The sequence below is a fragment of the Tasmannia lanceolata genome, unplaced genomic scaffold (assembly GCF_043159265.1).
Source record: "Tasmannia lanceolata isolate RefF3 unplaced genomic scaffold, GAP_Taslan_0.1 ptg000023l, whole genome shotgun sequence".
Classification (NCBI taxonomy): Eukaryota; Viridiplantae; Streptophyta; class Magnoliopsida; order Canellales; family Winteraceae; genus Tasmannia; species Tasmannia lanceolata.
In genome coordinates this window covers 23,616,272-23,627,719 of record NW_027518700.1, presented here as the reverse complement: position 1 = coordinate 23,627,719, position 11,448 = coordinate 23,616,272, and the positions used below count along the sequence as shown (strand labels likewise).

Below are 11,448 nucleotides of genomic sequence, written 5' to 3'. Positions count from 1 at the left end.
GACCAAACTCCATCAGTAACTTCGACGACTTCGGGGAAGATCTGGTCCGCCACTTCATGAGCAGCCGCAGACCCAGGAAAACAACAGCATCCTTAATGGCCTTGCGGCAGGAGGATAATGAACCTCTCAAAGCCTTCGTCGGCCGCTTCAACAGGGAGGCACTCCAAGTGCCAAATCTAGACCCCTCGGCCGCTACGAACGCGCTTCTCGCAGGTGCTAGATCAAATTATTTCCGCCGAGCAGTGGCCCGCAGGAATCCTCACTCCCTAGCAGACCTAATGGCCGGGGCAGAGGAGTACATATCAGTGGAAGAGACACTGGCTGCTCTGGACTCGAGTCGGAGGAGAACCTCTGATGATAAGAACCAAGACAAGTATCTTGCTAAGCAGCGCAGGGATGACAAGGTTGTCAGAAGAGAAAAGTCTCCCCAAAGGAGGGAGGAGAACTTCACCCCTCTCAACACCTCCCGAAGACATATACTGGCTGCCATCAGCGGAGAAGAGTTCATAAAATGGCCAACCCCAATGATCTCCAAGGGAAACAGGAGAGACAAATCGAAGTACTGCTGGTTCCACAGGGACCATGGCCACAATACGGACGACTGCTGGCAGCTGAAGGAGGAGATTGAGCAGTTGATCAGCAGGGGCTACTTGAAAAAATATGTCCGAAGTGACACCCACAGAAGTGACCCCAAGGAGAAAGGTCCCCGGGGCCGAAGCCCTCGGCAGTCTCAACCGCCCCCAGCTCAAAGACAATCTCCTCCGCCGCCTAGTCCGCAGCAAGAGGCACACCGCTCCCAACCAAGGGGAGTCATTGGCACAATCATGGGTGGTCCTGCAGCTGGAGGCACCTCATCCGCTGCTCGGAAAACATATGCACGACGAGTCAATGTCGTGCACGCGTGCAGCAAGAAGATGAAGACCGAGAATGAGATCTCTTTCTCAGATGCGGAGCTCAACGGCCTGATATTACCACATGACGACGCCCTAGTCCTAACTATGCTCGTCGCAAACTGGGAGTTAAAGAAGATCCTGGTAGACAATGGGAGTTCAGCCGACATTCTATACTATCACGCCTTCGAAAGAATGATGATAGGTGACGAACGCTTGAGGCCGGCAAACTCAGATATCTTCGACTTCTCAGGAGAGGTAGTCAAGGTTGAGGGACAAATCGAGCTTCCTGTCCTCGTCGGAGAGTCACCCTGCCAAGCCTTCGCCATGATCAACTTCCTAGTAGTGAGGGCCACTTCGGTCTATAATGCTATTTTAGGACGACCTGGCCAGAACCAAATCCGCGCCGTTGCGTCCGCTTATCACTAGAAGATGAAGTTTATTACGCCAAACGGCGTTGGGGAAGTGAGGGGAGACCAGCCGCAATCCAGGGAGTGTTATGCAATGGCGCTCAAGGGCAAAAACGCGATGGAGTCATTGCCAATTGAGCTCCTCGACCTGAGGGATGAAGCTCAGGGAACTCAGCCCGCCGAAGACCTTATCTCCATCCCCCTGTGCGAGAACGATGATGAGAAGGTCGTTCAGATCGGCTCCTCCCTAGACAACGGCACCCGACACAGCCTCACGCAATTCCTTCAGGATAACGCGGATGTCTTTGCATGGACCCCCACGGACATGCCCGGCATCAACCCGGAGGTTAGTTCGCACAGACTAGGTGTCGACCCGACCTGCAGGCCGGTGAAGCAGAAGAGGAGACACTTCACCCTCGAAAGGCGGCAGGCGATCAGAGAAGAAGTAGAGAGGCTCCTAAGGGCTGACTTCATTCAGGAAATCCAGTACCCGGACTGGTTGGCAAACGTAGTCCTGGTAAAAAAGGCAAATGGGAAATGGAGAACCTGCGTCGACTTCACTGATCTGAATAAAGCCTGTCCCAAGGACAGTTACCCGCTTCCAAAGATCGATCAACTCATCGACGCCACTGCAGGCCACGAGTTATTGAGCTTCATGGACGCCTTCTCCGGACATAATCAGATCAGAATGTATGAGTCAGATATCCCGAAGACCTCCTTTGTAACGGACTAGGGGACCTACTGCTACCGCGTCATGCCCTTCGGCCTGAAAAACGTCGGGGCCACGTATCAAAGGCTCGTAAACAAGCTTTTCCGGAATCAGATGGGCCGTAACATGGAAGTCTATGTTGACGACATGCTGGTCAATGTAGACACCCCATTTTGACCAAACCCTAAGAGCCTAGTTGGTTAGAAAATCTTTCAAATAGATGATCTAATGTCCCAAATCATACCCTAGTGTAGGTTAAGATCCCAATTAAATCCCTTTAAAATTTCGTCGAAATCCGACGGTTTTTTGCTTCGTCAATGAGCGTAGTAGGCAGTGTAGTGTAGAGTAGTATTGCAGAAGGGGGATGATACATCTAGATTGGGAGTGCCTTTATCAATTTTACAAGCAATGAAAGGAAGAGCATGAAATTTATCCTTATCTTTCTACTTGTGCTACCCATTTCCAAACCAAATTAAGTTAAAATGTACATGAGGGGGCTGTCCAGTCAACTAAAGGGGCATAAAATTATGGAATAGGTCTATAAATAAGAGCTAACCCTTCTCATTTAGAAAAAATTAGGTTTTTGTTAGATATTTTTAGAGAGAGAAACAGTGAGGATTTTAGAGGGAGAAAATAGATCTCGTCTTCATACCCTAACCTTTTCCGACGATTTTCTCACCTCCGATCACTTCTCCGCCGGAATTCTACCGGAATCCGATGCTACTGCCATAAAAATCATCATCATCATCTTGATTTCATGTCACTCAAGCCCCAAATCCCAAATCTAAGCCCTAATTCCTCATTCGAAGCCCTAATTTCTCTTCTTCTCCGGCCAGATTCAGAGCAGATCTCGACCTTAACCGTCCGGCCTCCGATCATCTTCCCCGGTAACTTTTGCCGGAAATCAGAGAGAAGAGAAGAAACCGAACCGTAGCAAAAGTCCCTTAGCTTTCCTTTCTTCTTCTTCTCCGATCGACTCCTCCGGCAGGATTATCGGAACTCTGATTGATCAGAAGTTTAAGGTTCTCAGATCCGAGGAGAGGAGCTCATTTTCTAGATCTGAGATCGAGAGAGAGAGGAACCAAGAAATCTATACCCAAAACCCTTGTTTTCGATCAACTCTCATCTTCTCTAGCCGGATTTTCGCCGAATTCCGGCCATTTTCTGTCGGATTTTCCTTCTATTCTCCATCTTCATTTCAGCCGTTTCATTTTTCCCCATGGTAAAGCCTAGATCCAGTCATTGTGATCCAAGCTCCGGTGAACTCCATTGATTCCGGCCATTTTCCGATTTTCGAGCGTATGAGAGATTGAGGAAAAATCAAGAAAGCATATAGTGCAGATCTCTTATTTTGACAAGGCTACAAGAAGAAATATCAGAGAGAGGGGATCTGAATCATAAGAAGATTCCCTAAGATCCGGTCATCTACACTCTCTTTGGTGATCTTTTCTGCAAATTCAGGTTAGCAATATATTCAGGTAAAATCCCTAACATTTCTCTACTTTATTAGAATTTGTATAGATGTTACTCCAGTTTAACTCCCTTCTTGATCAAATGGTGGTTGTTTGTGGATTTGATTTTGATTTTAGCTTCATGATGATTTTTTTGTTTTGGTTAATCATTTAATCTTATAGACTAATTTTAGTCTTAAGATTCTGCTCTTATCAAACTAAATTCAGTTGTTGCTGTTTGCATGATCCGTTTAGTACAAAATAATTTTTTTTTTATTAACAAAGGCTTCAACTGTCAAATAATAGAATGTTGATCTTATAGGTAAATATATTACGACTTTGTATATTGCTATCTTGGATCTCTCTATTTTAGATTTATTCCTGTTTCGGATAGTTGTATTGATGATAAAACAAGGGATGAGCTGATTCTCATATATATGAGGAATGTGCTTGATTTTAGAATATGAAACATGTTTCAGGAATTTGGTGACTTCTCATATATTATTTTCAGATCATTTAATTTCTCACAATTTTCACAAAATTCCCCCCTTACTGTTGTTGTGTACACCATTAGCATTAATTATATTCACCATCATTTCATAGACAAATCAGCTGTGTGAGTCTTATGATAATGGAAGAGTATCTGTGTATATTTCTCTTACATCGGTTCAATTAAGATCAATTTTGAGGTAATAAGTAGCATATGTATAGAGGTTTTAATAAATACTCGTACATTGATTCTGTTGGGTCTAAATATTTTCAGTTTTAAGGTAGCGGTACAACCCGCACTTAATCCCATAATTCACAAGGCACAATGTACACCTATCTTCATGTTACCCCACATAATATGATGCTATTCTCAAGTGGTGTTCTTTTCCCTTATTCTTTTCTTTAGATAAAGACTCTTTATCCTCTTAAATGCCTTTTTTAATTTATACTTTGTATAGATTAGAAATATCATTGGAAAAATTTGTATAAAATATTGAGAATTAAATACTTCTCTTTCATACTAAGCTTTGAGTTAGGGTTCGAAGATGGTAATAAATGGATTGTTCAGGTGAGATTATCTCAAAGCTTATTATACTCATTCCTTATTATTTAAATGAATTGTTAATAGGAAGAAGGAGATCAGATGACTACTCTATTCGATATCATCGACATGAGTACTGTCTGATCTCAAGGCGGGATTAGAAATATTATCATGTGTATTTGATATCAGATGATTACTTTGGCATCATCTGATTTCATTGGAGTCCCCGTATTGGGGTTTGTGGTTGGTTTTGAAGTGTTTGATATTGTTTTTACTTTATTAGGCTATCCAGCGGCTGGTCTGGACTAATTAATGTTGTTTATCATTTTATAATTGCTATAGATCGTATATTGTTTTATTGAAAATTTTTCTTTGTTTAGTACTTGATTTATTTTTATAAGAATAGAATGGAATTTGTGATTATCTGGTAGACTTTTCTTCTCTCTTTGATAGACTAACACAGTCTTTTAGATTTCTGTTAAAATTCTTTGATATTAGAATTCCCTCTCGTTGCAAGGGCGATGAAGGCGCTAGCCTAAGCCCATCCTTAGGGGACTCGCTTAGTCCAAGTAGCACTCCTCCCATTTATTTAAAGACTTGTCCAAGTCTTTATGGTGTGTATCCCCTAGAAATTAGAAATCCATTCATTGCAAGGGCAATGAAAGATTTCTCTAGAGCCCTCTCAGGGAGACAAGCTATGTTTCGTGCAGAAATGTCCTCCCCTTTTAGGAGACAAGCTATGTCTCATATAGAGATGTACTCATATAGAGATGTACTATCTTTTTTTGAGGAGACAGGCTATGTCTCATGTAGGAAAATTCAATTCCTTTGGAGGCAGATTTTGTCTCATTGGTCTTAGTTGTCCTCCATCTCTTTTAAGAGACATGCCTTGTCTCATTAGCACTTCCTTCTTAGAATTCCTAATTTCAGTGTCAGTCTTTACTATAGGAATCCGTCCTTAGTCTACCCAGTTTCATTTTCTTGCTAAACCTCCTCTTTGTGCGTCTTTTGGTTTTTGGAAGAACACCTTGCTCGGCTTGGCATCATACCCCGACCCTTATGGGTATTGGGTTGCACATTTGTTGCACCCTAGGGCTAGGTAGCTGTCCGGCCCGGCTGGGTGTTTTACCTTTGCCAAATATGCACAAGGTCTCTTTTTCCTTGTTCACTTTTTTTCTCTATCCTACCTATATGTCTAAGAGACTTGTCCAGTCTCATCCTATTAGCATCCTCCTCTTTGTGCATCATTTGGTTTTGGGAGAACATCCTACTCGGCTTGGCATCATACCCCTTACCCTTATGGGTATTGGGTTGCACATTTGTTGCACCCTAGGGCTAGGTAGCTGTCCGGCCCGGCTGGGTGTTTTACCTTTACCAAATATGCACAAGGTCTTTCCTTATTACTTGTTGAGCTTTATCTTAGTTTGATTAGTCCACTAGCACAGGAATCCGTCCTTAGTCTAGAGAGTCAATCCTCTTGTTCAGGAATCAAATTCTATCATCATAGGGGTTAGGATTCTATTCTACCTCTCATCGTATCATGTTTTTATCCACTCTTGCAAGGTATAGGATGCTGTCCAACCCTTGCAGAGCTGTGTTTCTGTTCTTTTTCCCCGCAAAGCATAGGATGCTGTCCAACCTTTGCGGGATATCAGGAGTCTGTCCTCCCCTTATGATGATAGGATTTGTCCCCCTTGAGTCAAAAATACTTAAAAACAACAAAAACATCTAAAAAACCAAAAATCTCAAAAATCTTGAGTCATTAGGAGTAGTTAGGAAATCTGTTTCGAACTACGTTGGCTTGATCCTCTTCCACGAGGTACGTAGTGCAGCTTGAGATTCTTATCTCAAGTCCAGCCAAACTTTGTAAATAAATGCTTTAACCCTTTTTCTTCAAAACCTTGTTTTCAACAAGATCTTCCTCTAGAGTTAGGAGTTTGTCCTAGATAGAGAGTTTTATAGTTAGGAGTTTGTCTTTTATTTGTTGTGTGCTTGTTTGTGTTGTTTTAGAGTTAGGAGTTTGTCTTTTGTTGTGTGCTTGTTGTGTGTCTGTGTTAGAGTTAGGAGTTTGTCCTAGCTAGGAGCGCCTCCGTCCGGTCAGTTGGCGATTCACATCGCCGACTGATGACTAGGTCTAAGATGCGTTAGTGATCCCATTATTTTCCTTAGGACACACAGCCTAGTTACACATAGGTCGTAGGAACCACCTGCATATAGCTAGGGCATATAGGGTGTCCTAAAATCTACAATCCATTGGAATTTAAATAATCACACAAGAAGCTTTAAGAACTAGTCCGGTCTTTTAGATCGAGTCTAGGATAGAGGTCTAGATGTCTTAGGCATCATAGCTTAGAATAGGTGCGAAGAACTACGTTGCCTTGATTCTCGTGGAGGCGGGGATACGTAGGCTTCTTTGGATGAACATCAGATCATCTAAAGACTCGGGCCTAGGTATAGATTAGAGTCTTAGGGTTGTATGGTATCGAGTCTTTTTCTATGTTTTGCAGTGTTTTCTTACTTTATTGCGCAGACCTTATACTTTTTTGGTGTGTCATGCATGTGTTTGTTCATCAGAACTTAGACACCCATTAGGCATGTCACTTATAACCTAGCTATGCTTAGGTGACACATGTTTCTTTTATTTTATCTTGTGTGCCTTTGATTTCATCTCCGAGACATGCATGATTAGATAGACGTCTTCTCGGAGATATTCATTCCCATTCCATATGATTTTCGCCCAAAACTCTTCAAAATTATTAAGTAAATGGCATAAGAGACCAGGTGTTTGCACTTGGGCGGATGAGGTGCTCTTTAGACCTTCCGAATTCGTAACCAGGCACGAACCTTATTTTATATCTCTGGTTATCCGTTGCAACAGAGCATAGTATGGGATCCAGGGCCCATTTGCCTTTTTCCTTGGATGGCGACTCTTCTTTGTTTAAGATACGCCTCGAATCTGGGCTAGTCCCCGAATCGAGAGGTATCTCACCTTTTATATCGCCACTCATGTTGTGAGAGGCACTTCTTTCGAGAGTTCCTTGGCAGAGCTCTCCATTCATGTGGATGATCCATTGAGACTGTTAGCGCGTGGGGCACGTCCCCGCCGCCTCTCTCGGATCGGGGTCCACAGGCTGGCGAGTCTGCTGGGGATTTCTTGGAACATTGCCTAACTCTGTTAAAATGCCATTTGTTATTAATTTTGAAGAATTTTGAGCTAAAATCATTATAAATTGGAATTCAATCGCTTAGAATCCAGGGGCACCAAATAGGTGTTTAAAACAAGGGATTCACACACTGCACAGCATACATCATTTTGTTCTTTATTTTCTTTTATTGATTTTATTATAATTGGCTCCACGGGATAGAAACAATGCGTGCCACATGGGATGTCATTACCCTGTTGGTGCTATTGTATCTATTTCCAAGCTATGCGCTCGTGCTGCACCCGTAAACACTCGGTGCACTTGTGTTTACAGCAGCCGATGAGCAATGAAGCATACTATGTATAGCACTCGGTGCACTTGTGTTATACATACTAAGTATGGATCATATGCATAGTACCTGATTGAGTCCGGAGCTCTACTTTCCTTTTACATATATTATGTACATGAGTATATTTGCTAACCTAGTAAAAATCCAATTAGGACTTGCTTGTACTAATATATGTATTTTATTCATATAGGAGCGAACATGTGTTGGTTACACATGTTGGAGCCTAGATTTAGGAGCCTTGTCCTGTGTATAGATTATTGTAACTCACCTTATGTGGTTACAATGCGGTCCTAGTACACTCACATGTCTGTCTTGAGTCAAGTATCTTGACTCTGTTTGGATATATTTAGGGCTGGTGCCCCTAGTTAGGATATATATGTGTATATATATATATATATGTATATTTTGATTGTTAGATTAGGGTTCTCCTCTCTCCCTTTAGTTAGGGATCCTTATTCATTTCAGTAGGTTATCTCCACTTATTATCCAGTCTCAGATCTAGTCTTTGACTCTTATTTGTCCATTATCATCGTCATGATCTGTTATTCGATCTTTCAGCTATTGGATTAGACCCTGTGTCACATAGACTCAACTTTGGTCAAATTTTATCCAATTACCTTCTTCTCGTAACACTGTCATTTCGAGATGATTAGTATTCTTGTTCAGAGTGCTACATTACTATTTCTTCTTACCCATATACCCTTTGTAGCACTGTCATGCTGTCAAATTTTACCTAGAACCTTTTGTGGATAGAGTTAGATAACCATGAGCCTATCTTATCATTGCCTCATGAGTTTACTTTACCCTGACCTCCCTGTATAGCCGTTATGCTGTCGGATTTTATCCAAATCATTTTGAGCATGACTGCTAGTCTTTAGAGTCAGTTTGCATTGTTTCGATTCCTATTTTCAGTATCAGTTAGCTTAAAATTTCACTCTTAATGGGAATCTTTGATTTGATCAATTGCGTTCACGTTCTTTCGTCAGTGACCCATACATGTCATTGTTGCTCATAATCTATTTTATTATCCTTTTTTTTTTGGAGGATAACCATTCTTGTGTTGTATCATAGATTCAATTTGTGCATATATTTGTTGTCTACCTGTTTCGTTTTGAGATCTGGCCGATGGCTTCTTTGTTATCCTCATGACCATGATCTATCATCTTGATCTCCTTGATCATAAAGTTAATATTCATCGCCAGATTTAGATCCAGCCTATGACCTACTTCTGTCATTCTATGACTGTGTTTTATTTTCTGATCTGTTGATCATTCTGATCATAGATGAAAAATCCATTGTCACCAATCGTATCCTTCCTATATAAATGATTGTCAAATTATTCTTATCATTTGCAAGGTCCTGCTTATTCCTTCATAATCTCTATCTTATCTGAATGTCAGGTTCAATCATGTCGAATAATATGTTGAAGATTTGGATAAGTGAAGTCATCAGAACCCTTCCGCGTGAGCATGAGCGAAGCATGATCGATCGGTTCATAAGCACGTTCAATTACTTGAGCGTATCTGGTATAAATTGGAAATTTCTTCAGGCAGTTGCAAAGCTTTGGGATCCCATCCTTCATGTGTTTCGATTCGGTTCCTTTGAATTTTGCCCAATCTTTGAAGATTGGTGCGCCTTGCTAGAGATTACATCTGAAGGACTCTGGATTCAACCTGCAAACATAAACTCTTCTAATTCCCTCTTTTGCGGGTTATTCAAAAATGATATCGTTGATGCCTTACCTTGCTTCAAAGGCACGCATGTAGAGGTCCATATCCTTATTGAAATTTTTTCTAAAAACACTGACCCTACTAACTCTCGTTTCCAAAGCTGTCGGCGTAGTGCCTTAATCTTTGGAGTTTTTGCTCGCCATATCATTCGTGGCGACCCCCGTGTTGCCCCATTGGCTTTGCTGGGCATAGTAGACCAGATTAACAAAGGAAGAAATCATATTCCTACTATGTTAGCAGAAACTATCTTAGGACTAGATCGTATTGATCCTTCAAAAGTCCAAAATAGTTTCTATGGGTGTGCTAAACTGCTTTATTTGTGGCTTTGTGAAAAGCTTACTATTCTTAAGCCACAAAATTCCATTAAGTATACCCTTAAGGATCATTCGTCATGGCAATCAATGGCCAACCAACCCCAATCCATTGACGAATGGCACCATTGGTTGCAGCATGTAGACCATGACCAACTTCACATGGTGAGTCATTCATGCCTTCAGGTCATTACTAGTACTTACCCATATTCCTTTGTATATCTTATGGGTTTGGAAAAATCAACCTTCTACGCACCCATGCGTTTGCTTTACCAGATTACGGGAAAGCCATATCCTCCCAGAATCGTAACTCCTCCTCTTTGCGAGAAACTTACTCCTGATCTCATCCAGTCTATTGTAACTGCCTGGAGAAACAAAGTCATCAGTCAGAGATTTGCTCTATCGTCTAAGATCGAGCGGAATGATTTTTCAGAAGAACCCGAGGGAAAGAGAGCCCGTATCGAAAGACCTTGAAGACCTTATCATATTTTTTGTCGTATTGATTTCTTCAATTACCATTTGTTTATCTAATTGAAATCAAGGACTGATGTTTTCATCAATTGTAATCCCAAATTTCTTATCAATGAAAGTGTGTTTTTTGTTTCTCTTGTCATTATTTGGTGAGAATAGTTTATCTCAATTATCAAATTTTTAATCTAGTGTTCATATTTCTTCTCAGGATTCTTGACTGAGCAACCATTGCTCCAAAGAAAATTACCTTTCCAAAACCAACCTGGTCCCGTCAGTCTTCTGATTTCAGGCTGAGTAGACAATCTTTGTCGCCTGTTTCATTTACTTCTCCAGCGTTACCTGTGTCTCATTTTCAAGAAATACTCTCGCCCATCCAACCCACCCCAGTCTCAATGGCAGATCCCACTAATCCTATGATAGCTATCCAAGAGATGTTAATAGGCCTTACTCGTGACATGGCGAGTATGAAGGAAGAAATGACTCACATGAAGACCCAGATTAGTGATAAGGCTTCTGCTTCAAGAGGAGGACCAACGTTTCATCAACCTCCTCATGTTACATCTCCAGAGTTGAATAGACCCACTATCTCACCATTAGAAGTTGACATGGATGATGAACAATATGCCGAAGAGTACTGTATCCCTAGGATCAATAGGGAGAAAGAAATGTATGAGAAATTTGAGAGAGAGATGTCTAAGAAGTTCGGGAAGCTGGCTCAAGAGATGGAGCACATGAAAGTCCAGGGACCAAAAAAATTTGATGTCTCCGAGTTGATGATGTCCTCTGCAGTGGTTTTACCACATAACTTCAAAGTCCCAGATTACGATAAGTATGACGGGAGTGGATGTCCTCGGAACCATATAAGGTGGTTTATCATCCTCTCACAGCAATATGGCCTGAATCATGAGCAGATGGCTCAGCTATTTCCTATTTCTCTGGTAGGGATAGCAAAGA

At 41.6% G+C, this 11,448-nt stretch overlaps 1 protein-coding gene across 1 annotated transcript; it reads left to right on the top strand.

The window, feature by feature from the left end:
* The first annotated feature begins 278 nt into the window (after window positions 1-278).
* Window positions 279-1,319, top strand: LOC143855948 (uncharacterized). The gene has a single exon (XM_077365994.1). It carries the CDS (start codon window positions 279-281, stop codon window positions 1,317-1,319), a length of 1,041 nt encoding a protein of 346 aa, XP_077222109.1.
* Window positions 1,320-11,448: the final 10,129 nt, after the last annotated feature.

What these genes read in the sequence shown, in the direction of transcription:
- LOC143855948 (XM_077365994.1), top strand. Translation starts at nt 279, where the DNA reads ATGGCCGGGGCAGAGGAGTACATATCAGTGGAAGAGACACTGGCTGCT.